General features: G+C 56.4%; 1 protein-coding gene across 2 annotated transcripts in view; it reads right to left on the bottom strand.

The window, feature by feature from the left end:
* The window catches only part of DCTN1 (dynactin subunit 1), a 55,261-nt gene that overhangs the window by 15,912 nt on the left and 11,606 nt on the right, over positions 1-27,743 (bottom strand). The window contains exons 2-6 of one of the 2 annotated variants that reach the window (XM_084204304.1): positions 22,374-22,619; positions 19,219-19,297; positions 16,625-16,656; positions 4,229-4,249; positions 1,059-1,247 (exon numbers count right to left, since the gene is read on the bottom strand). In XM_084204304.1, coding sequence (XP_084060430.1) covers positions 1,059-1,247; positions 4,229-4,249; positions 16,625-16,656; positions 19,219-19,297; positions 22,374-22,601 — 549 coding nt within the window. In that variant the 5' untranslated portion in view covers positions 22,602-22,619. The remainder of the gene's footprint in view (positions 1-1,058; positions 1,248-4,228; positions 4,250-16,624; positions 16,657-19,218; positions 19,298-22,373; positions 22,620-27,743) is intronic. The other variant, XM_084204305.1, reaches the window with a different exon arrangement.

Below are 27,743 nucleotides of genomic sequence, written 5' to 3' on the forward strand. Positions count from 1 at the left end.
CTGCCTGATCTCACTGCAGCATCCACATCGTTCCCAGGTGATCTCCCCCCAGGGAAAACTGATCCAGGTCCTTTTTCAGCAGCTCAGCTCCCAGGGCAGGGAAAGGCTGATGCCAGCATTGCCCAAAGGAAGGGCTGCAGGGACAAAGGGATGTCACCTCCCTCCCTGGCAGCAGCCACAGGGGCTAAAGCTTCAAATCCCAAAGCTGGGTGACAGCAAGGAGCAGGTCTTGGAAAAATCCAGAACCTCCCGTGGATTCCTCCTCTGCTGCTTTCCCAGCCTGGACATCCTGATGTCCCCAAAAAAGCCACTTCTGCACCCAGCTACAGAAACCAGTTACCAGAGAGCTCTGGGAATGGGGACATGGGTGGGGACATCCCCTATTCCCACCCTGGGGTGCCTTCCCCAGCTCTCCCTTCCACACACAATCCCAGAGCCTTGCTCTCTCCTGCTACTCCCTCCCTGGCCTTGTGCCCCAAATCTCTCCCAAGCTCTAATTAACTCATTAATCAAAGCAGGATGGAAATGATGAAAAAGTTTTTTAAAGATCAAAACGGGAATAACTCTGTAATGATTAAAAATCCCTGAATTTGGGAAATACTGCATCTTTCCAGGTGGGCTTTGCATTCCAAGGCAGGAGGGGCCCCAGTGCATCTCTGCTGGTCCCTCCACCCCAGTTCTCCCAGCATCAGTGGGTGCTGCCAACTGGACCCTCTGGATTGAACAGGATCAAGCCCTGCCTCAGACCTCAACCCTGCCAAACCGCTCCGATGCCACCCGTGTCCACAGGGATTTGGGAAGGGATGGAGGTGCACTGGGAATTCTCTTTGGAAGTGGCCTCGGAGCTTTGCTGCCGCTTCCTCAGTCCTGGCCAGCTCTGACCAGTCCCACTGCTCCTCCCACAGCCCAGTGACCACCCCCAGGACCCTCCAGGGCACCTCCTCCTCATCCTCCCGGTGCTGGGTGCAGTTTTCTCTCCTGCCCTCTGGGGAGCACGGGCAGAGCGCAGCGCTCACCTGGGCGCGGCTCAGGGCAGATCTCACCTGGGCACGGCTCACCTTGGTGGGCGAGGGGACGGGCGGTGCCCCCGGGGAGCCGAGGGAGGGCGTGGGGATGACGGGGGCCACCAGCGGGGTCTGGGCGGGCGTGCCGGGCTCGCTGCTGCTCATCTCCCCGCCGGACGCCGAGGCCGAGCCCGAGGGCCCGGCGGTGCCGCCGGACGCCGATGATGTGGGGGTCCGGGTGGGCTGCAAAACACCAGCACGGGTGAGGGGGAGTCAGGGGGATATCCCAAGGGATGGTGCTCCCACAGCCTCCCACCGTGACACCTCTGGTGACTCCCAGATTCCCACTTCCAGTAATGTCACTGTTGTCACTGTTGGACCTCCAGGAATTCTGCTCTGGAGGAGCTGGGCTTGGAGAGAATTCATGGATAATCCACTGGGGAAGGACTCCACATGTTTCCCAGAGAAGCTGTGGCTGTCTGACATCCCTGGAAGTGCCCAAGGCCAGCTTGGAGCACCTGGGATAGTGGGAGGTGTCCCTGCCATGGCACTGGATGATCTCCAAGGTCCCTCCCAACCCAAACCACTCCAGGATTCCATCTCCCAGCTCCAGAAGGTTTGACAGCAAAACCTCCAAACCCACCAAGATGAGAACTCAGTTTTAGGGGAGAAACCAGAAAATCAACAAGGAGTGAGTTCCCAGAGGCCAGTGGGGCCTGGTGCTGCTTCATTAGCACTTATGAGGCTGTTAATTAATCACTATCTGAGGCCAGGCAGTGGGAAAAGGGGCGAGGGAAGCACCCCAGGCTCCCACTGGTCACCTCATGGACCCTATTTCTGGACTACTCACCTCTTACTGTCTAAATTAAATTTCCTAACTTGATTTTATTTCTAGAAATGGGATTTTTGGTGCCTTGAGGGTTCACCAAGTGTGTGGTTTCACCCACGGGTACAGCTGAGAAAGAGAAACATTCACCCTCTGCCCTTATTTTCCCAAAAATGGAGGCAAATCTGAGTTAACTCAACTGCAGCAAGTCCAGCACCCCTTGGAGAGGCCCAGCCTGCCCTCCTGGGATGATCCCAGCTCTCCCAGGCACAGAAAACAGGGAATTTCTGGGTGACACCAAGCCCCATGTGCTTCTTCCAGATACAGCTCAAAACAAAGATGATTTCTGCTCCTGGTGCTTTTGGGGTCACAGATCCCCCACAGTTAGATGGGATATTGGGAAGGAATTCCAGGCTGTGAGGGCACATGTTTCCCAGAGAAGCTGTGGCTGCCACACCCCGGGAAGTGTCCAAAGCCAGGCTGGATGGGGCTCAGACCCACCAGGGAGAGTGGGAGGTGTTCCTGGGTGGAGCTGGATGGGCTTTGGGTCCCTTCCAACCCAACCCATTCCATGATTCCAGGATCCCAACTCCACCTCCCTGCCCAGCGCAGGTGTGAGGCCAAAGGAGCAGGAGGTCCCACGGGACATCCCTGCAGAGACATCAACAAGAACCACCCAAAGCCAGGGAATGGCAGGATCCCAGAGCCCTGGGGCTGATGGAACCCACCCCTGCCTGGGGCTGGAAGCATCTGCTGAGGATGGAGCCCTCCCTGCAGGAGAGTTCTCCACTTCCAAACTCAATCTTTAAAGATTTCTCTCCCACATTTCCTCCCTTCAAGCCACAAGTCCCTTCCCAAGGTGAATGCTGCTGGCTGGAGCAGCCCCCGAGGGCCAGGTGGGACCACAGAGCCCTGCCTGACACCTCAGGTTCTCTCAGATCCACCTCAGGCTCTCCCAGATCCCACTCAGATCCACCTCAGGCTCTCTCAGATCCACCTCAGGCTCTCTCAGATCCCACTGATCTGATCTCCCAGATCCCACTCAGATCCCATCTGAACTCAGATCCCAAATCCTGGCATAAACTGGGACAGTCAGGGAGCAGCAGCCCCCACAGGGAACCCCTGGCACAGCCTGGGCACTGCCACATGGATTTCACGCTGTTCCATCCTGGGAGAGGGTCCCCAAGGATCTGGACCTGCTCCAGAGGAGTCCATCACCGTCGTGAGCTCCTCTGGGCTCTGCACAATGAGGTGGAAGGACAACAGTGGGGTTGGGAACCAAGGGGTCGGGTTTGAGTGGGGTTGGCCACCAGTGGATCATGTTTGAGTTGGCATCCACAAGAATGGCCATGTTTGAGTGGGGTTGGCACCCAGTGGACCATGTTTGAGTGGGGTTGGCCACCAGTGGATCATGTCTGGGTGGGGCTGGCACCCAGTGGATTGTATCTGAATGGTTGGGGTTGAAGGGTTGGTATCAAATAGATCGTGTCTGTGGTGGGATTGGCACCCAACAGACCATGTTTGAGTGGGGTTGGCACCCAATGGACCATGTTTGAGTGGGGTTGGCACCCAACAGACCATGTTTGAGTGGGGTTGGCACCCAATGGACTATGTTTGAGTGGGGTTGGACACCAGTGGATCATGTTTCAGTGGGGTTGGCACCCAATGGACTATGTTTGAGTGGGGTTGGCCACCAGTGGATCATGTCTGGGTGGGGCTGGCACCCAGTGGATTGTGTTTGAATGGGGTTGGTATCAAATGGATCGTGCCTGTGGTGGGATTGGCACCCAACAGATCATGTTTGAGTGGGACTGGCAAAGAATAGATTGTGAGTGGGGTTGGCACTCAGAGAATTGTTCGAGTGAGGTTGGCACCCAACTGATCATGTTTGCGTTGGCATCCACAAGAATGGCCACGTTTGAGTGGGGCTGGCAATGAATAATCATGTCTGGGTGGTGTTGGCACCCAATGGATCATGTTTGGGTGGGGCTGGAACCCAACAGATCACGTTTGGGTGGGATTGGGAACCAATGGATCATGTTTGAGCTGGATTGGCAATGAATGGATCATGTTTGAATGGTGTTGGCAACAAATGCATCATGTTTGGGTGGGGCTGGGACCCAACAGCTCATGTTTGAGTGGGGTTGGTACTTAATGCACCGTGTTTGAGATGGTGTTGGCACTCAATGGGTTGTGTGTGAGTGTGGCTGGCACCCAATGGCCCATGTGTGAGTGGGGCTGGCACCCAATGGCCCATGTGTGAGTGGGGCCAATGGATCCTGTTGGCACCCAGTGGTCCATGCTTGTGATGGGGTTGACACCCGATGCTCTGAGTGGCGCTGGCACCCCCGGGGCCGTCGGTGCCCCCCGCGCTCGGTGCCCCACCGTGGCTGCTCACCTTGGGTCGGCGGGCGGTGCTCTGGAGGGCAGCGGGAGCGGAAGCAGAGAGGACAGACAGTCACACAGGGACAGAGGAGCAGAGAACAGCCGGCGGCGGCCAGAGCAGCGGAGCAGGGAAAGGAGACAAAAGACAGCACGGCATCGTTAGTGTGCCCGGCATCGTTAGCGTGCCCAGCGGCACCGGGTGCGTGCGGCCTCGTTAGCCTGGGGGCTCATTAACCTGCTCCACGGGCAGAGATCCCGTGGGACCCCCTGGCACAGCTCCCATGGGACCACAGCAGCAGAGCCCAGAGCCAGCACAGCCCTTGGTCACCCCCAAGCCCAGTCCCCGCCCCTCCAGCCTAGTGTAGGGACAGAGCTGGGGACAGAGGGCACATCCTGAACCCCCAGCCCGACCCTACAGACAGCCCAGGGCAGATCCACCAAATTTCCAAGGAATTTTGGTCTTCAGAGGCAAAGCCTGGTTCAGGTTGGCTGGGCATTCCAGGCTCCATGGGCACGGGGGGTTTGACCTCCCACGCCTTTCCCAGAGACCCCCAGAGTAGGAGATGGAAAGGATTTAATCTTAAACATGAGTTTTCTCCTCTCCTCATCTCTCTGGTTTTCCAAAGGGCCCAGAGCACCCTGGACCAGCTGCCCTAGAGCCCCCAGGCTCTGCTTTGTCTAACCAGAAATTCCAAGGACACCACAGAGCTGATCCCACACTCCCAACTTTTCATTTCATGGTTGGAATTAAATCATCCGTGATTTTGGGGCAGGACCCCCCCGCACCCCTCCATGCACATGCAGCAGCTCCCAGCAGCTCAGGGAGGGGAGGCCACAGGGCCCAGCCTGGAACAGGGACAAATATGAAATTATTTAGTATTTTTCCCCTTAGAAACAATCCCTAATGGATGGAAAATGAGGAGTGACCAGGCTGGTCCACAACATCTGTCCAGCTGCAGCCTTGGAGCACTTCCATGCTCTCCCTCATTTCTGATTCCATGACCTAATCCCAGCTGGGAATAAACAGGAGCAGAACAGATGGATAATGGCACTGCCACATGATCCCACGTCCAGGATGGGGACATGAGGCACACGGAGCCCACCAGGGACCAGCAGCTCCAGCTGATCTCCAGCACAGCCGTGTTCCCTCCCAAGGCCTCAGGAACCTTGGAGCTCTATTTCCCTGTTTTCAATATTAACCTGATGTGTTTGCACTTCCAAACTTCCCATCACCTCTGGCATTGCTTCAGCTAAATCCTGCTCTGCTCACTTCCAGCCTATTCCCATGTCAATCCCGAGGAAAGACATTCCCATCTTCAGTGACATCTCCTGCATGACCAAATTGGTCAGGAAAATGGAATTACAGCAGCAAAAGTTCCAGACCCTCAGGTGAAACCCTCAGGATGCACTTCAGGAGCTCTCCAGCATCATCCTGAAGTCCAACTAAGCAACGTGGAGCAGCAACAAAATCTGGGAAACACTTGGAAAATGTCTTCTTCAGGAATTCCACAGGTGGGGGGAGTCAGGAGTGGGGCAGGGCTGGAGGGCCCCACACTGACCACAGAGTCCTTGGACATGGGGAAATGTCACCTGAAATGACTGAGTCCTGTCCTGGGGACACCAAATCCTTCCCTGGGGAACACTGATGCCTGTCCCAGGAGACACTGAGCCATGTCCTGGGGGACACCAAGCCCTGAACTGAGGGACACTGAGCCTCGTCCTGGCTATGGGGTGGGGGACATCAACTCAAACCCTGATTCAAACCACACCAAACTCTAAAAACAGGAAGAAGCCTCCTGGTAACCGTCCCTAAAGCCATGTGGAATGACAGGGAATAATCCTGCTTCGTGCATCCTTCGGAGTTCTGATCCCCTCCATGTGATGACCACTGAAAGCTGGAGCTCCAAGACCCCTGGGGTCCGTGGCAAAGGGATGCTCCAGCTGCTCTCTCCATCAGGAATGGGGGATGGCCAGGCTCCCCTCCGTGGTGGCACCATCTGTCCCCAGCCAGTCATCCCTGGGCTCTGGGAAAGTCGGTGACCAGGATGGGACAGGGATTTTCTGGTGTCTGCCATCGTGCCAGCACTGGGAACAGAGGCTCCAGCCCCACCTGGACTCTCCTGGATCCAGGATGCTCCGACCTCCCCGCTGGGGGTGGATGGATGGATGGATGGGGATGGATGCTCCACTGGAGGTTCTGGGCTCTGCTGTGTAATGCTGCTGCATTAATATTTGATGGAATTACAAAACCTCTGCTCCCAGGGGAGTGCTGGGGGCTCCAAACTGGCGCGCTCCGAGATGGACTCGGCTTCTGGCAGCAGCAACTCTGGAAAAATCCTCCTGGATCCCAAGGACTGACTGTGGTGGGGTCAGCATTGCCTGCTGAAGGTGGGGGTCCCACAAGTCCCTCCTGATTTGGTCCCATTCCAGGTGTGGGAATCCCGATCCAGGCAGGAGCAGCGAGTGCTGGATGGATGAGCAGGAATGTGTGAATGTCACCTTCCAGCAGGCAGGACAAGGGAGGTGCCACTGGAGCCTTCTCCTGGATTAAGTTTTAAGGCTTCAAGCCTGAACTTCACAGACTGTGGCTGCTGCTGTGGAGGATTCCCAGAGTTTCCAGGAGGATTCCGATTGGCAGCAGCTCCTGAGTGGGGCAGGCAGTGCCAGGGGTGATGCCCAGACACTGATCCGGTGCTGGTCCATGCCGATGCCATCCCACTCCATCCCCAGGAATTTAGCCCCTTGGAGACACCTCCCCTCTGCTGGAGCTGAGTCTCAGCCCCTGGATGAGCTCCTCAGGGTGTGGTTCCCTGGGATACTGCTGGCAATTCTGCCTTTTAAACAACCAGCACCACCCAGCAGGTGCCTGGTCTCACAGGTGTGATTCCATAGGTGAGGAGAGGAGCAACAGGAAGAGCAGGATGGAATCCAGGCTTGGGGCTGAACACCAGCAGCCCCCACTCCCCGCTCCAACAGGGCAGAGGCAAAGCAGCATCCGTGAAACTTTCCATGGGGAAGAGGATTAACAGGGCCACGTGACGAGGAGCGTCGGTGTCTGAGCTCCGGGAGGTGCAGGGGTAAACCAGGAACATTTACTGCCAGGTACTGGCCTGGCTGGCCCAGCTGGGGTCTATTCCCTGCCATCAGCCAGAAATTCCCAGGATTTCTCTTTAAGCTGAGCAGTGACATCGTGGTTACACTAAAAATAAACATATAGGCCAGTGCCCGCGCTGTCACCTGCGGGAATGGCAGCCTGGCAGGGACTTGGGTACTGCCAGCCTCTGGGAATGCTGAACAGCGTGGCTGGCAGGAAAACCGGGATTGTGGGCACGCAGCTTCCCCAGGGTGGGCACCAGTGGCACTGGAAGCGGGGATGGCACCGGGAGCAGGAACAGCACTGACACTCTCAGGCTGTGGGGACAGGGACAGCAGCAGGGATGGCACTGGCACCCCTGGAGTGGGGATGGCATCAGCTGTGGGGAACAGGGACGGCAGCAGGGATGGCACTGGCACCCCTGGAGTGGGGATGGCACCGGCAGCAGGGACAACACAGGCAGCAGGGACAGCACTGACACCCCCAGGCAGAGGGGATGGCACCGGCAGCGGGGACAGGGCCCCGGCAGAGCCGCAGAGCCGCTGCATTGGCCGGGTGACACGGAGAGGGGACTCCGGGAGCTCGGAAGGCAAAGCCAGCCATGAACCGATGCTCACCCACCGCCCCCCTCCTCCCCGAGCCCGTCACGCTCCCAATTACAGCCCGGCAGCATCAACACGGGGAAAACGGGGGAAAACCAGCGAGGAGGCGGCTGGGAAGCGGGGATGCGATGCCGGGGGATGCGGGCGCGGACCGTACCTTGCGTGTGGCCGGGGCCTGCCTCATCGTCGCGCAGGGACGGCCGGAGCGGGAGGAGACGGAGCAGCGGGTCAGTCAGCACGGCCGGACACGGCAAATGGCCGCGGCCGCCGCCGGCCGCTCGCCACGTCCTGCCCGGGGGCTCGGCGGGGGCTCAGGGGGTCCAGGGCAGCCCCCCCCGGCCGCGGCCGCTCGTCCCCGCTCCGCCGGTGGCTCCAACCACCGCCCCGGCGGCTCATGACATCACCGCGGAGGGGCCGCACCGCCGGGCGCTGCACCGAGCCGGGCGGCGTGCGGATGAGGATGGGGATGAGGATGGTGCTGAGGATGTGATGCTGCGCTCGGGGAGGGGACGGGGGGGTCTCAGCGGCTCGGAGCCCCCCGGGACAGCCCCCCGGGTGCCACCCCGATGCTCCGCGGGGCTGGCGGCTCCGTGGCTGCGCTCGGTATCCCCGCGGTGCCCGCAGCCAAACCCGCCCCGCGCCGGCGGCTGCGAGCGCCGGGCAAATCCCCCGGGAGCGGACAGACGGACGGAGCGGAGCCCGGATGGACAGATGGACGGCGCCGAGCCCGGAGGGATGGACAGATGGACAGAGGGATCATCTTGCCGCGCTGCCATCCAGCGCCAGCTCCGCACCTCCAGCCGACACGGGCGGACTGCCGGGAGCTCAGGGCAGCCCCGCACGGCAGAGGGTGCGGAGAGATCCCCCCGGGCCTCGGAGAGCCCCTACCCCAAAATCCCTGCCCTAAAAATGCCACTCATGGTGGTGTCTTGAGCCTCACTGCCCTGCCAGGACCATTCCCACAATTCCTGCCCGGCATTCCCGTTGTCCCTGGACAAGAACTCTGCGGGGAACCCACAGGATGTCACCAAGCACCATCTCCAAACTCTCCATGAATCCATGTCCTGCCCCATGGAGTGCTGGAGAGCAGGACAGCAGCTTCCTTTGCATGCACAGATCTTAAATCCCATCTATGATATGATTATTATATTATGTAACATGAACACAGACTCACCCAGCTCCCATTCCAACTGTGTTATTTTCCAAAATTCCCCCACTATGAGGGGAGAGGAGCTCAGGGTGCCCCAGGCTCACACCCAAACCTCCACACACAGAGGGAATTTTACCTCCAGTATTTCCAGTCCCTCAGCACAATCCTGCCAATCTCCAGGAAAAAGCATTTAAAGGCCTCTTTGACATTCCCTGGGAGCAGCCCCTCGAGGATGTCATGCTGGGGACATCCTGTGTCCAACTGATCTGTGCTGGGATGTGATTCCTGAAAAACCCCTGGATCAGGGAATCAGGGCTGGGGGAAATGTCCAAGGCCAGGCTGGATGGAGTTTGGAACAGCCTGGGATAGTGGGAGGTGTCCTTGCCCGTGGCAAGGGATGGAACTGGAAGGTCCCTTCCCATCCAAACCATTCCATAATTCTGGAGCCCTTCTGCTCTGGGAGAGCTGGGAATGTTCCCTTGGAGAGGGAAAAGCTCTAAAGAATTCTCAGAGCCCCTTCCAGAGCCTGAAGGGGCTCCAGGAGAGCTGGAAAGGGACTGGGGGCAAGGGACAGAGGGACAGGAGCCAGGGAATGGCTCCCACTGGGAAAGGGGAGATTGGGCTGGGATCTTGGCAAGGAATTGCTGGCTGGGAGGGTGGGCAGGGGCCCGGCTGGAATTCCCAGATTAGCTGTGGCTGCCCTGGATCCCTGGCAGTGCCCAAGGCCAGGCTGGACACTGGGGTTGGAGCCACCTGGGACAGTAGGAGGTGTCCCTGGATGGGTTTAAGGTCCCCTCTAACCCAACCCATTCCATGATCGCCTCTCCTGCAGCTCCCTCTGGCTGCTGGCAGGCGCTGGGGGCAGGGCAGCATTCCCAAGGGACGTTTTTGGGAACTGGAATTGCATCTCTCAACAAAGAAACCCCAAACTCCACCAGCCTGAGCACCACAAACCCCTTCAGGAGCCGGAGTTGACACAGGCCCAGCTTTTGGGATCATTCAAATCCATTCCAACGCTCCAACAGAATCTCCCTCCCATTCCCACCAGCCCCCAAAACAGGAACCCCTTGTGAAGCATTTCCAGATGAAATCATCCTGGATCTGTGGCTTTAAGCCCCTGAATGATCCCAGTGCTTTGTCCATCTCTGGAGGAGCCACATGCAGGCTCACATGGATTTAAGTTTAAGATAATTATGGGTATTAGAGCTGCTCTAATGAACCAGCTCCTCTCCTCACACACAGCTCTGCTCCCTAAATCCGGAACATATCAACTCTTCCCACACAAAGATCCAGTAAATGCAGCAGCAGGGAGAAAATGCAATTTAACCCCAGGGAAATGGTGTCAGCTGCTTTGGACTGTCCCTGAAACGCCTCAGGGATGGGTAAGGGAGGTTTTTTTATCCTAAATCCATGAGAAGGAGCTTGTGGCACCACCACAGATGGGAGAATTCCTGGCTCTTGGGAGGATTGGAGAGGAGATGCCAGGGTAAACTCCAACTCTTTTCCATGGAGTCATCTGTTTGCAGCACCAGATGCTGCTCAGCTCCTGGCCCCAGAGGGTCACATCAAAATAATCCCCACAGGCTCCCTTGGGGACACGAAGAGCTGCCACAGGGGTGTCACCCAGCCCAAGGAACAGCAGGGCCCGGGACATCAGCCCTGGGTTCATCCAGGCCGTGCCATGGGACACGGTCTGGGCAGCTGGGGTGAGGTGGGGTTTTGGAGCTGATCAGATTTATCCGTTCCTTTAAAGGATTAACGAGGCTTGGGGTGGCCCCTCTGCGCTCAACAGAGCAGCTGGGACCTGCTCCAGGCTGGAATGGGCCAGCTGCTCCTGCACGGAGACCGGGATAACACCGGGATAACACTGGGATAACAACCAGATACCAACCTGGCTGCTCCTGCATGGAGACCGGGATAACACCGGGATAACAACCAGACACTGACCCCACCACTCCTGCATGGAGACCAGGATAACACCGGAATAACACCAGAATAACACCAGGATAACACCCAGATACCAACCTGGCTGCTCCTGCACGGAGACCGGGATAACACCAGGATAACAACCAGACACTGACCCCACCACTCCTGCATGGAGACCGGGATAACACCACGATAACACCCAGACACTGACCAGGCTGCTCCTGCATGAAGACCGGGATAACACCGGGATAACACCGGGATAATACCGGGATAACACCCGGACACCAACCGGGCTGCTCCTGCATGGAGACCAGGATAACACCGGGATAACACCCAGACACCAACCTGGCTGCTCCTGCACGGAGACCAGGATAACACCGGAATAACACCAGAATAACACCAGGATAACACCCAGATACCAACCTGGCTGCTCCTGCACGGAGACCAGGATTACACCGGGATAACACCCGGACACTGACCCGGCTGCTCCTGCACGGAGACCGGGATAACACCGGGATAACAACCAGACACTGACCCCACCACTCCTGCATGGAGACCAAGATAACACCACGATAACACCCAGACACTGACCAGGCTGCTCCTGCATGAAGACCAGGATAACACCACGATAACACCAGGATAACACCCAGACACCAATCTGGCTGCTCCTGCATGGAGACTGGGATAACACCGGGATAACACCAGGATAACAACTGGACGCTGAGCTGGCTACTCCTGCACAGAGAGCAGGATAACACCAGGATACCACCAGGATAACAACCGCACACTGAGCTGGCTACTCCTGCACAGAGAGGAGGATAACACCGGGATACTGACCCAGCCACTCCTGCACAGAGACTGGGATAACACCGGGATAACACCTGGACACTGACCTGGCTGCTCCTGCACAGAGACTGGGATAACACTGGGATAACACTGGGATAGCACCGGGATAACACCCAGCCAGTGACCCAGCCACTGACGGGTCACTCTGGGATGGGATGGGAGCAGGTGCCCAGCAGAGAGGGCCCAGCCCCAGGGCACAGCAGAAATCCAGCCCTGGCACATGGAATGCCGCTGGGAGGATGAAAGAACGGGGATGTCACTGCAGAGGGACAAACCTGATCATCTGAGGGACAATCCCAGGATCAAACTGGCTGCAGCTGCAGGGGACAGGTGACCTGAGGTAGCAGGACAGGATTTAACAGCAGGGTTACAGCACCAGCACATGCCACCTGTGGATGTGGCACTTGGGGACACGGCCTTGGCAGTGCCAGGGGAACAGTTGGACTCTGAGGTCTCAGAGGGCTTTCCCAACCTAAATATTCCACAATTCCATGACTCCAGAGTGGGTGGGACCCCACTCTGACACCCTGACACCCCCGTGTGAGGCAGAGCTTTTGCTGGAGCCTTTCCCTGCATCCCTGGCAGCCCCCTGCTCCCATCACAGCCCTGCCACCTCCGTGTCCCTGGCAGGTGACATCCGTGACCCAGTGTCACCCAGCACTGCAGCAGCAGAAGGGACTGGCCTGTCACCACCACAGACACATTCTCATGGGGATGAAGACAGCACAATCTGCTTCACCCCAAAAATGACCTGGGAAAGACCCTTTTCCTGCTCTTTAACCAGATTTTGGGGTCCTTCCCAGCCAGCCTGGCCCAGGACAGAGGCCAGCACCTCCTGAGGACAGCATGGACCTCCTGCTCCAAGAACAAGGACACCCAACACAGCGTCACAGCCAAGGGACAGGATGCCCTGTCCTGCAGCCCCTGCTCCAAGCCCTGGGAACAGCAGAACCCAAAGGCCACAAAGGCCACAGCACTCCCAAATCCATGGAAAACAGGGAAGGAGCACAGCAGGGGGCAAGGCCCATCTGGCAGCAGCTCTGCCCATGATTAAAGTCTATATTTGACACACAGGAGCCGCCCTAATCTCCTGAACGAGGATTTACCCGCTAATTACTCTCATTATCCAGGTGTCATCCCCTCCCCCCCCCAGATGGCACATCCCTGTGTGGGGGCAGGAGCTGCCCGAGGGGCAGGGGGGACTCTCAGGGCCCTGAATGGCTGAAAAAGTTAAATTGTGAGGGGACAGCAGGGCCTGGCATGGGGCTGTCCCTCAATGGGGACGTCCCTGGGTGAGGTGTGCCTGCATGGCCAGGACGAGGGGCAGGACAGTGACAGATCCAGATCCCCAGGACAGTGACAGTCACAGAGCCACAGTCCTCAGGAGAATGACTGTCACTACAATCCCCAAGACAGTGACATTCATAGATGCTCAAGGCAGTGACTGTCACAGATCCTCAGGACAGTGACTGTCACCCAACCAGGATCCTCAGGACAGTGACAGTCACAGCCCTGTGACTGCCAGGTCAGTCACAGTCACAGATCCATGGCAGTGACAGATCCAGATCTCCAGGACAGTGACAGTCACACCCCCTGATCCCCACGGCAGTGACAGATCCATGATCCTCAGGACAGTGACAGTCACATTCCCCTGATCCCCATGGCAGTGATAGATCCATGATCCTCAGGACAGTGACAGTCACACCCCCTGATCCCCACGGCAGTGACAGATTCATGATCCTCAGGACAGTGACAGTCACAGATCCATGACCCCCATGGCAGTGACAGATCCATGATCCTCAGGACAGTGACAGTCACATCCCCTGATCCTAATCCCAGCCTCAGCTCCGAGCAGACAGCAGGACACAGCGGGGACACGGAGCAGCTGCAAACCCACCAGAACAAGGACAGGGAAGGTAGAACCCAAGATTCCAAACAGGAATTCCATCCCAGCAGAGTCCCTTAGAGCTTGCAGAACAACGATGAGGGATCCACAGACCCTGAAGCCTTGGGGACATGCAGCCCCCTGGATCTGGGGGACACAAGGAGGGGACACTCGGGGGCAGGTGCTCCCGGCCTCTCTCCACAGGCTCTCGGCAGATTCCACATTGCTCCTCTCCTTTGGACTTCCCATGGACAAACAGAGCTCTTTGCATCATTCTTCCACCCCAAAATCAACACAGAAGCGGCTGGAAAGCAAATCTGGACCAAAGGGTGCACAGGTAACACCCCCCTCTCCTCTCCCATGGCTCCAGTGCCCACCTTGGCTTTTCTCTTGGCAAAATTCCCAAGAGGGGAAAAAAAATCCCCAAATTTCCTGCAGGGAATGATGATTTGGTGTCCCTGCCCATGGCAGGGGTGTGGAACGAGATGGGATTAAATGTCCATCCCAACCCAAACTATTCTGGGATTCTTTGCCAAGACCTTTAGAGTTTCAGCTCATCCTTGCACGAAAGATTTTTGCCTTCAGTAATTGTCACAATCCAGGTGGGTTTGAGTGTGCTCAAGAGGAGCCAGAGCCCATGGACAGGACAGCCCTGAGAAGGTGCCACTTGTCCCCAAGTCACCGGAGGGTTTAGGGGCTATAAAAATATCTGTGAGGGAACGGCCTCAGGTTGTGCCAGGGGAGATTCAGGCTGGATAGTGGGAAAATTCCTTCATGGAAAGAGCTGGAAAACATTGGAAGAGGCTGTCCAGAGCAGGGGGACAGTCCCCATTGCAGGGGGCACTGCCCAGCCCTGCAGATGTGACACCCGGGGACACCGCTGAGAACTCGCTGGCCTCGGAGGCTTTTCCCACCCAAACACTCCATGATTCCACAGTGATGTGACACCACCCTCAGCCAGGTGCCCTCCCTGGCTGGGAGCACATGCAGGGACAGCCATGCAGCGCTGGGATGGAGCGGGATGGGGACAGTGAGGGTGATGATGGCCCCGGCATGCGGCCGCGCGCGGGGAAGGGACGAACAGCACCTTTTTGGGCTTCGCTCCGCGCTGCGTGAGGAGGGAACAGAAGGAAGGTTAGACAGGCCTGGAGGCTCTCCTAGGAACCCCCTCCAGGCTGCAGGAAAGGCAGGAGGGGAAACAGAATCAGGGAAATTGAAGTAAATTAAGGAGAAAATAGCCCTGGAGTCACCCCCTTGCTCTGGAGTCACCTCCTGTCCCCCACCCCCAGCACGGACTCAGGACGTGTGCAAAGGGGAATAAATCATTTCAAAATAAATCACTGCAAAGACAGGTTAAAGGGACTGGGGGGGCAGGATCTCCCAGGATGCAGAGGAAGAGGATGTGAGGACAAGGGGGAATGGTTTCCCACTGCCAGGGGGCAGGGATGGGTGGGATATTGGGAAGGAATTCCTCTCTGTGAGGGTGGGGAGGGGCTGGGATAGAATTTCCAGAGAAGCTGTGGCTGCCCCTGGATCCCTGGAACTGTCCAAGGCCAGGCTGGATGGGGCTTGGAGCCACCTGGGATAGTGGAAAATGTCCCTGGATGGGCTTTAAGGGCCCTCCTACCCCAAACCACTCCAGAATTCCATGACAAACCAGCAGGAATGCCCTGGACCACAGCTGCTCATGGAGCAGCTTCTCCTGTCCTGACCCCTTCTCCACATCAGCAGCACAAAAAAATTCCAAGAACAATCCCCATTCCCTGATTTCAAGAACACTGAGGTTTTCTAAATATTCTCTTTGTCTTCTAATGAATTCCAGGGTGGAATTAAACAGGAGGATCAGGCAGGGAGCACATGGAGCAGGCTCCAGCAGTGCCGGGGTTGATGGATCACACCCCACACAGCAGGAAAAGCCAAAAAACCTTCCTAAATCCCTCTGACACAGGGCAGGGAATCCATTTCTATCCTCCCCTCTGGCTAGAGCTCATATTCACCAGGGTTTGAGCCCAGTGAACCCCCGGGTGCTGCTCCATTGGGGAGCAGAATTCCCACTCCTGGGAATTATCTGGAATGGCAGCACAGGAGGCTGGGCTCCAATGTGCCCTAGCCCTGCCCTGCAGGTGCCACAGAAGCTCCTTGTCCCCACCATTTCCTTTCTCACACTGCCCACATCCCAGCTGGGCCAGTTTATCCCCATGGAAATTCCAGTTTCTACCCCAAACCACACAAACCCACCCACCGTGTCCCAGGGTCACCCAGTTCCATCCCTGGTCCCAGGAGTGGTGACCTGGGCAGTGCTGGGGGAACTGCTGGACTTGATGGCCTCAGGGAGCTTTTCCAGCCTCAGAATTCCATAATTCCTCACTACCCCACACCTGTATGGCCATTCCCAAGGACAGGAACCCGTTCCAGATTCACATTCCTTGGGAAATGTCCCCCACATTTGGGTACAGCACATCTCTATCCATGTCCCAGGAGCCTCTGGAGCTCCTGGATGAAGGCACTCAGAGGGGAGCTGCCCCTGGATCTCTGGAAGTGCCCAAGGCCAGGTTGGATGGGGCTTGGAACAATCTGGGATAGTGGAAGGTGTTCCCTGCAGGAACTGAGGGACTTTGAGGTCCTTTCCAGGATTCCAGGAGGGTCAGGGTTTGGAGGAAGCAGCCAGGGAATGCTGCTGAACTCAGATCAAAATGTGTGACAGAGGACCTGTGCTGGATAATCCCTCAGGAAACCACTGATTCCTGGCCAGTGGCTGAAAATGACATTTTTTACACCTTGTTTCCCATGGGTTTTAGGAGAAATTCCCTTTTTCAAGGGCATTTTATCCCATGCAAGTGTGTCCGTGTGCTCTTCCTGAAGGGATGAAAACCTCTCAGAGGTGACAAAGTGCTGGGGTCACTCACCAGTTTGCTGGCCTTGGTGGCATCGAGGGAATCTGTGGAGAGAGCAGAAACAGCCATGAGCCTGAGGGACAGCCCTGTCCCCATCCCAGTGTCCCTGCAGCCAGAGGGCACCCAGCAGGGGGACGGGAGAATTTTGGGAAGTGGGAGTGAAGCAGAGTCAGGATCTGGCAGGAATTGGTGGCACAGTGGGATGTGGGTTTTGGGAGGACAGGGAATTCCTTATGGGAGCTGCTGGCTGAGGAAGGCAAACACTTGGATACACCTCAGAACTGGGGCAGTTCCACTGTTCTCCTTGGGCTGAATCCCTGGAATTCATGGATTCCTGAGCTACTGGCACAGGCTGCTCAGGGACTGGCAGAGTCCCCATCGCTGGGAGGGTTGAAATCCGTGTGTGTGTGGCTCTTGGGGACACAGAATCATGGAATGGCTTGGGTGAGGAGGGACCTTAAATCCCATCAGCCCCACCTGTGCCATGGGCAGGGACACCTCCCACTGTCCCAGGCTGCTCCAGGGACACTGCCAGGGATGCAGGGGCAGCCACATCTTCTCTGGGCACCCTGTGCCAGGGCCTCCCCACCCTCACAGGGAGGAATTCCTTCCCAATATCCCACCCAGATCTCCCCTTTCCCATTGGGAAGCCATTTCCTGGGTCCTGTCCCCCCCTGGCAGGTGTGTCTGCATTCCCACCCTCGCCCAGGTGTCACCAGCAGCTCCCCCCACGTGTCCCCTGCTGTGCTGGCTCCACGGCAGAGCCATCCCCGCACCTCCCACTGCAGTGCTGCTGCAGCAGCTGCTGTTTCCATGGAAACCCTTGGCAGGCAGCCACATCCCAGCCCTGCATCCCTGACAGCATCATCCCACACCCCACCTGCAGCCCGGGCTGCTCCTGCTCTGGGATGCTGCGATCAGGGAGCTGGGGCCAGTGGCTGTCTGTCCCAACCCAGCATCCAGGAAAGGGGCTGGAGCTCCAGGAGCAGCTGAGGGAGCTGGGAAAAGGGCTCAGCCTGGAGAAAAGGGGGATCAGGAGGAAACTTCTGGCTCTGCACAACTCCCTGAATTCCTGGAGCCAGGAGCTGGGATCTGCTCCCAGGGAACAGGGACAGGAGGAGGGGGAACAGCCTCAGGCTGGGCCAGGTTGGATACTGGGAAAATTCCTTCTTGGAAAGGGCTGTCCAGCCCTGGCAGGGGTGGAGTCCCCATCCCTGGGGGGATTTACCAGCCCTGTGCATGTGGCACTTGGGGACATGGCAGCGGTGGTCTGGGCAGTGCTGGGGAATTCGGGGGTGTCCGAGGGCTTTTCCAGCCTAAATAATTCCACCATTCTACTGCAGCATCCAAAGCAGAGAGCAAGGAAGGGTCCATTCCGTTTTCCCCAACTAATTTTACCTCCTACTTCCTTGGAGAGGAGAAATCCCACCCACAACCAACAGCCAGCAGCCCCACCCAGCCCTCCCCGAGGCGTTAATCCCGATGCCACAAACGCTTCCCACGCGGAGCTCCCGGCTTGGCACAGGGAGCCGCGGGAGCAGCCAAGGCAGGAAGCTGGCAGAGCCCCTTCCGGCAGCTCCGGGATCCCGCAGCGCCCGGGGAAAGCATTCCCGACAAAGTCGAGCTCACAGGGAGGGAGGGAGGGAAGCCTGGCTGGGCCCGCGGCCAGCGACAGCGGATGTGGGAAACGGGGGAGGAATGCTCAGAGGAGAGCGGGAAGGGATCCCTGCCCCCGGGGGAACGGGGCACGGCAGGGGCTGCAGACAGGGATGCTCCAGTTCCACTGGGATGTGTAATTCCACAGGCTCAGAGTGCTGCAGTGCCCACTGGGAAATATCCCATGATTTCCCCCTTCCTTCAGGAAGGATTTCCCATCTCACCTGGGAAGGACTTCCCACCTCTGCAGGAGGGATTTCCAATCTCTCCAGGAAGGATTCCCATTTATTCAGGAAGGACTCCCATTCCTCCAAGATAGATTTCCAATCTCTCCAGGAAGAATTCCCAACCCTTCCAGGAGAGATTTCTAATCTCTCCAGAAAAGATTCCCACACCTCCAGGGGAGATTTCCAATCTTTCCAGGAAGGATTCCAAACCCCTCCAGGAGAGATTTCCTGTCTTTCCAGGAAGGATTCACACTCCTCCAAGAGAGATTTCCCATTTATTCAGGAAAGATTCCCAACCCCTCCAAGAGAGATTTCCAATTCCTCCAGGAAGGATTCCCACTCCTCCAAGAAAGATTTCCCCTCTCTACAGGAAGAATTTCCCATCCCACCTGGGAAGGACTTGCCACCTCTGCAGGAGGGATTTCCCATCTCTCCAGGAAGGATTCCCACCTCTCCAAGAGAGATTTGCATCTCTCCAGGAAGGATTCCCACCCTTCCAAGAGAGATTTCCAATCTCTCCAGGGAGATTCCCACTCCTCCCTCCAAGGGAGATTTCCCTTCTCTCCAGGAAGGATTCCCACTCCTCCAAGGGAGATTTCCCATTTTTTGAGGAAGGATTTCCACACCTCCAGGAGGGATTTCACACCCCTTCAGAAATCATCTCCCATCCCCTCCACTAAGGATTCCCACCTGTCTGGGAAGGATTTCCCAGCTGGATCATACCTCTCTTAGGGACCTTCATGGCAGCAGATTCTGGGGTTTCTGGGGATGTTGTGTCCGCTCCATCCTCAAACACCTGGATCTGGAAAAAACACAACGACCATCCTTGTCCAAAATTCCCAAACAGGGAGACCAGGGAACAGATCCCTCTGGGAGTGGGTTCAGCAGAGCAGATCCCATGGTTTTGGCACAGATCTTTAATTTCATCATTCTCACTTTTCCATCAACCCTTCTGAAAACAGCCATTCCTTATTTTCATTGGGAACACAGAACATTCACCCAGGCAATGAGGAAAGTCAAAGCTTTGGATTTGACAGCCTGAAACATCCGTACCAGATTCCGGGATTTTTTTCTTTTGAACTATTTTTAGATGTATTTTTGCTGGATAAACATGGAAAATGAGGTTGGGAGGGATTAGATCCCTGAGAGAGAGCCATCCCTGTGCCTCAGATCAGCACCTCCCAAATTGTTCCTGCAGGAATTTGCCTGATCCATCACACCTCCCACCTGCGAGCTCAGCTTAAAAATCAAAATAACCTGGGAAGCTGTCAGACAGGAATTCCATTTTGGGAAGATTCTTGACACCAGGAATGATGAAATTTGAATTAAAAGCCACAAAGAGACCAAGGAAAAGATGATGCCAATGAAGTCGTGACACCTACAGCCATGCAGGGTGGGAATTCTGAGTGGTCAGGGGGTTTTCCAGCAGGAACAGCCTAGGAGGGAATTCCAGAGCTGCTGGAGAGGCTGGGGACAGGACCTGGGGTGACACTGGGAACTGCCACCACAGACTGGGCATGTGGTGCCATCGAGCTCCTCTGCCTAAGGCAGCTCCAGGTGATGCCAAAATCAGGGATTTCCAAAGACCAGAAAAGGAACAGCCATGCTTGGAATTGCCAGCCCAGGTAGAATCAGGGAATCCTGGAATGGTTTGGCTGGGAAAGACCTTAAATCCCACCCAGTGCCACCCCTGCCATGGACAGGGACCCCTCCCACTGTCCCAGGCTGCTCCAAGCCCTGTCCCTGTCCCTTGGACACTGCAGGGATGGGGATGCATCCAGCCCCATCCAGAGCCTTGTGCCCAGCACCCTCTGCCCTCCCTGCCCCTGCTGAGGGGTGCCAGGCGTGGGGTCCCCCCTCTGTGCCCTGGGGGACACCAGGGACCCTCCCTGTGCCCCAGGGTGGCTCAGGACCAGCTCTGGACCTGCTGGGGCAGCCCTGCATCCACAGCTTTGCTCTGGCACTGAGGATTTGGGGGATTTGGGGGCTGTTTATCCCTCCTGCTTCCCATCTCTGCTCCAGGTGTCCCCATCCCTTCCCAGCTCTGGAATTTGGGGCGGGGGCTGAGCATCACTCACCCCACACCCGGCCCAGAGGATGAGGTGACAAAAAAGGGGAATGGCTTCCCACTGGGAAAGGGGAGATTTGGGTGGGATTTTGGGAAGGAATCCCTGGCTGGGATGGCATTCCCAAAGAAGCTGTGGCTGCCCCTGGATCCCTGGAAGTGCCCAAGGCCAGGCTGGACTGGAGCAGCCTGGGACAGTGGAAGGGTTCCTGACTGTCAGGGGGTGGCACTGGCTGGCCTTTGGGATTCCTCCTGGTCCTGCAGACCCAAACTTTTCCCTGTGAAACCCTCCAAGCTTCTCCCAGCTGGCAGGAGGGGCCAAGAGAGATGGACAAAGGAGCCATGTCCATGTGTCCAGTTTTAATGTGGGGAACTGGGAGGGTGCTGGAATTACATCTGGGAAATATCCATGGTCGTCCCAGGAGAGCAGCAGAGCTCCATCCAGCAGTTCCTACATACCAACCCTGTTTGGGCTGGATTAGAACATGAAAAGCTTCCTGGTAAGTTTGCCTCCAGCTCTGGTGGGTTCACCTCTCTGTGTTTGTCCTATTTTTTAAAGGACAGGGATCATGTTCCCTGGAGCTGAAGCAGTGAATGGCTGAACTCCTCCTAAAGGTGTTTCCCAACCTCAGTGATTCCTGACTCTCTCCTGGATGAGCCCTGCTGCAGCCTCTGACCATGCATGATCCAAAGGCCTGTCCAAGGGATGGGACAGCAGATGCTGGGGTGCACCCCAGGACCCAAATGCCCTCATTTTGTGCTCAGCTTCCCCCTGTCACTCAATCCCAAGGTCCTGGCAATGAGAGGCCACAGGGTGGGACACAAACCAGCCCCTTTGTGCCAGGGAGGGGACAGGAGCTGGCTGGGACACGGGGGCTCCAGTGTCCTTGGAAGGTGACCCAGGGAATTCACCTGGAGGATGTTTGCTCTGCAGGGAGCTCCTGGGTCCTGCTGCAGCACATGAGCAGCAAAGCTCAGCAGCTACACCCACACTGTGTGTGTTTTATCTCCTTCCAGGTAAACACAATTTAATTAAAATTCCTTGGATCTGCTTCCAGGTAAACATCTGGGATTGATCCCAAACTCCACCTGCTGCAGGTGCTAAATACAGAGCTGGGCAGCAGAATGGAGCAATTATATTGGGGAATATAATTGGGAATACACCACACTGCTTCCATTGCAGGACTTCAAGAACTGTGCAGAGGGTGAGATTCCACCAGGTTTTAAAAACAATTAAATTAAAATTCCTTGGATCTGCTTCCAGGTAAACACCTGAGATCAATCCCAAACTCATCTGCTGCAGGTGGCAAATACAGAAGAGCAGAATGGACAACTGGGAATACACCATGCTGCTTTCATTCCAGGCCCTCAAGAACTGTGCAGAGGGTGAGATTCCACCTGGTTTTAAACAAATTTAGTTAAAATTCCTTGGATCTGCTTGCAGGTAAACATCTGGGATCGATCCCAAACTTCACCTGCTGGAGGTGCTAAATACAGGATAGCAGAATGGAACAACTGGGAATTCACCACAGTTTTCATTGCAGAACCTCAAGAACTGTGCAGAGGGTGAGATTCCACCTGCAGAACCTCAAGATCTGTGCACAGAATGAGATTCCACTTGCAGAACCTCAAGATCTGTGCACAAAATGAGATTCCACCTGCAGAACCTCAAAATCTGTGCAGAGGGTGAGATTCCATGAAGATGTGGAGCGAGCTGTTCCCTCCCCTGTGAGAGATGGAGAATCCCCAAATTCCCTGTATTTCACCACCAACCCAGCACCCCAGGACCCCAGAATGATGGGATGCCACCCACCTGGGACTGCCTGACGAAGATGCCGTGGTTCTCCTCGCAGGTGAAGTACTTCCTGCCCTGCACTGTGCCATCATTCTTGCCCTTGGCCTCGTCCAGGATGACCCCGACCCATTTGCCGGTGGCGAACAGGGTGGCCCCCACGTAGGCCACGGTGCCGCGGTGGCCCTTGCCGATGACCTCCACGCGGGAGCCCACCTTGAGGGGCTTGCTGCTGCTGTCAGAGCTCATCCTGGCCGTGCTGGAGGCCTGGGAATGGAGGAAAGAGACCCTCAGAAAGGTGGGATGGACACAAGGGGGGATGTTGGGATGGTTCATCTCCCTCTGGCCCCGCTCGCCTCCTCCGGCTCTTTGTATTTTGGGTGAGTCCTTCTGCTCCCTTAACCATGCCTTAACCATGCTCCATCTTCTCCCATTCTATCAGCATTCCCAGGGTTTCCAGCCTGGGAATTCTGTGTCCAGGAGCAGACAGAGGTCACTGTCCCATCCCTTCACACTGTTGGGATCTGGTGGCTCCCCTGGATCCATATTGGGATGGTTCACCTCCCTCCAGCCCCAGTCACCTCCTCCAGCTCTTTTTATTTTGGGTGATTCCTTCTGCTCCCCAGCAGGAGCCACAAACCACAGCACAGCCACCAGCAATGGCTCACAAACCTGATTTATCCCCTTCTATAAGCCTTAGGGGGAAAAAACCCACAGGAGCAGCAGTCAGTCAGCCTTAACCAGCTTATGCTCCATCTTCTCCCATTCTATCAGCATTCCCTTGGGTTTCCAGCCTGGGAATTCTGTGCCCAGGAGCAGACAGAGGTCACTGTCCCAGCCCAGGAGCACACAGAGGTCCCTGTCCCATCCCTTCACACTGTTGGGATCTGGTGACCCCCCTGGATCCATATTGGGATGGTTCATCTCCCTCTGGCCCCTCTCGCCTCCTCCAGCTCTTTTTATTTTGGATGATTCCTTCTGCTCCTCAACAGGAGCCACAAACCACGGCACAGCCACCAGCAATGGCTCACAAACCTGATTTATCATCTTCTATAAGCCTTAGGGGGAAAAAATCCCACAGGAGCAGCAGTCAGTCAGCCTTAACCAGCCCGTGCTCCATCTTCTCCCATTCTATCAGCATTCCCTTGGGTTTCCAGCCTGGGAATTCTGTGCCCAGAAGCAGACAGAGGTCACTGTCCCATCCCTTCACACTGTTGGGATGTGGTGGCCCCCCTGGATCCATATTGGGATGGTTCATCTCCCTCCAGCCCCCCTCACCTCCTCCAGCTTTTTATTTTGGGTGATTCCTTCTGCTCCCCAGCAGGAGCCACAAACCACAGCACAGCCACCAGCCATGGCTCACAAACCTGATTTAGGCCCTTATAACATCTTTATAAGCCTTGAGGGGAAAGAAAACCACAAGAGCAGCAGTCAGTCAGCCTTAACCAGCCCATGCTCCATCTTTTCCGAATTTATCAGCATTCCCAGGGTTTCCAGCCTGGGAATTCTGTGTCCAGGAGCAGTCAGAGGTCACTGTCCCAGCCCAGGAGCACAGAGGTCACTGTCCCAGCCCAGGAGCTCAGAGGTCACTGTCCCATCCCAGGAGCTCAGAGGTCACTGTCCCATCCCAGGAGCTCAGAGGTCACTGTCCCATCCCAGGAGCAGACAGAGGTCACTGTCCCAGCCCAGGAGCACACAGAGGTCACTGTCCCAGCCCAGGAGCACACAGAGGTCACTGTCCCATCCCAGGAGCTCAGAGGTCACTGTCCCAGCCCAGGAGCAGTCAGAGGTCACTGTCCCATCCCAGGAGCAGACAGAGGTCACTGTCCCAGCCCAGGAGCAGACAGAGGTCACTGTCCCAGCCCTTCACACTGTTGGGATCTGGTGGCCCTCCCTGGTGCTCCTGGCACTCCCCAGTGCCTGGACTGGGGGTATCCCAGCTTGGAATGTGGATGGGAGAGTCCAGCAGCTTTCCAGGTGGGATTGTCATTAAACAACCTGGCCCAAGGTTGTGCCAGGGGAGGTTTAGATGGGAAAATTCCTCCTGGGAAGGGTTCTCCAGCCCAGGGCAGTGGTGGAGTGCCCACCCCTGGAGGGATTTAAAACCTCAACAATTCCATGATTCTATCAGCATTACATCCATATTTATATTTCAGCAGGCAGCAGGACACTCCAAGTGTGACATCCTGAGTTCAGGTGGGGTTATCCAGGTGATCAATGCTCTTGGAGCAGCAATGAGCTGATGGATGTGAGGAACTCCATGGGTACTGAAGACCCTCAAGATTATTGAAATCCCAGGGAAATTTGTTGGGATCCACCCCCAATGCCTCCTGCTCTGCAATCAGCCTGAGCAAAGCAGATTAATCATGGAATTCTGACATGGTTTGGGTGGGAAGGGATCTTAAATCCCAATAATTCCACCTCTGCCTTGGGCAGGGACACCTTCCACTGTCCCAGGCTGCTCCAAGCCCTGTCCAGCCTGGCCTTGGACACTTCCAGGGATCCAGGGGCAGCCACAGCTGCTCTGGGCACCCTGTGCCAGGGCTCAGCACACTCAGAGGGAAGGATTCCTTCCCAAAATCTCACCCAAATCTCCCCTTTCCCAGTGGGAAGCCATTCCCTGTGTCCTGTCACTCCAAGCCCCTCTCCAGATGTTCTGGAGATCCTCAAAACCCTGGCAGAAACCTTTCCATCCCACAGCCTCTATCCCAGAGGGGACACAGATCTTCCCTGGTCTGCTCAGCTCCATCCTCCCACTCATCCCAACCTCCCAGCAATCCCCAAAACGGGACCAGTTTGGCATTTCCCCCACCCCATGTGTCCCTGGTTCTGGTCATTGTGCAGAAATGTGGAATTTTGGTCACTCTGGGCCTGGCTTCAGCCAAAGAATCTGCTCTTTATCCCAGGAAAACAGAGCCTCTTTCACCCTGCAGGGCTGGGGAGGCCCTGCAGACAAACCTCAGCCACAGGGGGTTTAGGACATTCAGGGAATTCTCAGCCTGTGGAAGAACCCTGGGGACTTTGGAAGCTCCTGGAATCCTACCAAAGCACCCCCTTCCCCTGCACATCACTTCCCAAGGCTGGAATGCAGAGTGAACCCACCCAGTTTGGGGATTTGGGACTAAAACCAGGGGATGTGGCTGTTCCCATGAGCCTGAATTCCAGGTTTCATCCAAACACAACTGGCAAAAATCAAAATAATGTTATCAGATCACAAAATATTCTTATATTAAGACTAAAAATCCATCAAACAACAAAGAAACCCAACACCTCCAAGGAAAAATTGATGCTGCAGACCCAAATATCTCCCAAAGCTCTGGCAGGAACATCCCGAGAGCACCTGGGAAATCATGTCCCAGGTGTTACAGAAAATGAGAGCAGAGCCCAAAGGAAAATTCCAAATCCCCAGTACATGGGAAGGTTCCTGAGCAGGAGATTTTATCCCTTCTGGTGTCCATTTGGCACCTGCAGCCAGGTAGGATCCCTTGGATGTGACACATTCCAAGGCCTGGGGTACCTCTGGCCATTCCCTGGCTCCTGTCCCTCTGTCCCTTGTCCCCAGTCACTCTCCAGGTCCCCTGGAGCCCCTTTAGGCCCTGGAAGGGGCTCTGAGCTCTACCTGGAGCCTTCCCTTCTCCAGGAGAACATTCCCAGCTCTCCCAGGCTGTCCCTGACAGACATTTGCCAACCAGCACCAATTTCACTGAACTTTTCCTGAGTCTTTCACACTTGGGAAAAGAAGGAGAGCCCAGAATGAATCTCTCCCACCCCATCCCACCCCTCAGGATCAGGCACTGAGTCTTTGCTGTTGCAAATTAATCAGGAATTGGTCTGTGAGACACCTGGAAGCTCCAATCCAATGGATAAAACACTGACTGGAATTCCCATGAAGATTCAAACCAAGATTAATCCAGGTTTTACAAGAGGAAGAACTGGAGCGGGTGGGACCCATGGTGACAATCCCCAAGGGACAAACATGGGGACAGTCATTGTCCTACAGCACAGCAGGTGGTGACACAGCCCAGAATTCCCTCAGCTTCCCAGGGCAGCTCCTCGTGGATCCCCTCTGCCACACAAACATTCCCAGAGGAGCACACTTGGCATACCCCAGTCCTGGGAACGGGGGTAGGGACAGCAAAGGAGGAGGGTGGAGGAGCAGAACTGTGGGAAGCCACAAGGGCTGAGGCCACTGACAGTGACAGCCCTGTCACCCTCGGCCTGGAAGGGGAATAAGCTCCTAAATCCCAGGAAATGAGAAATCCAGGGATTCCCAGTGAAGGAAGTGAGGGCTGGCTGAGGAGATCCGAGCAGGGCACAGGGCAGCTCAGCCAGCAGCCCAGGAGGAGCCTTTGCCACATCCCAGAGCTCCCTCCAGGGACACCAGATGAGGGACAAGCATGTGGCTGTGCTGCCACCACCGCCAGAGACTGCTCCCCACAACTTCCCACCTGGCACCGCTCCCAAATCCAGCATTTCCCCATTTCCCCCTTTTTGAAGCATGACAGACACCCACAGGCTGTCTGCTGTGCTATGTGAAGGTCCTGGTGCCAAGGCACTGAAAATGGGATGAATTCCCAGTGATTTGGGAATTTTGGTTCACCCCTGTGCTCCACCCAAACCTGAGGGCTCCAGCATTCCACTGCATCCCGGCAGAACAGCCTGGGAATATTCAGCGTTCCTCCAGGAGCTCCTCCCCCACCAGGGGAGTCTGATGGAGCCTCAAACTGCCACTCAAAGCTCAGATCAAAAGTTTCAGGAGAATCCCAAGCAGCCAACTCTGCCAAGATCCAAATTCCAGGTGCTGTCCACAAAGCTGGAAGAGGGAAAGACTTGGGAAGAATTCTGAGTTTAAGCCTGGTGCTGCTGCCCTGTGGAAAGGAGGGATCACCCTGGGACTGAGGGTGACACCAGGGGTGACACCAGGATGTGGCACTGGGATGAAGTCATGGTGGCACTGGATTCCAGGCTGCCAGACTGGGAGGGTGTGGGTGTCTCAGGACACCAGGGGCAGTGTCCCCAAAACCCAGAAGGGACACGGCCAGGGTGGCCAGCGGCTCCAGCCCCAGGAAGGGCCAGCACAGCCGTGGCTCCTGCAGGGCCCATTCCAAAATCCATGTGAGCCAAACAGGGATAATCTACTCACAGCGCTGCCCTGGGACCCCCCAGCATCCCTGGGACCCCCAGGATTCCCAGTCCTGCCACATCTCCCTCCATCAGCCCTTGGAGCCAGCATTTGGCTCCTTCCCTGAGCCCTCACCCCCCTGGAGCCCCCCAGGCTGTCGTGACAGAGCTGGCAGGACTCGGGTTGGAATCTCACCCCCTTCCTCCTGCTCCCCCATGGAAAACAGGGAGGTTTGGGGGGCAGGTGTGGGGCTCCAACCCCCAAAAACC

This window comes from Fringilla coelebs (assembly GCF_963513975.1).
Source record: "Fringilla coelebs genome assembly, chromosome: 4".
NCBI lineage: Eukaryota > Metazoa > Chordata > Aves > Passeriformes > Fringillidae > Fringilla > Fringilla coelebs.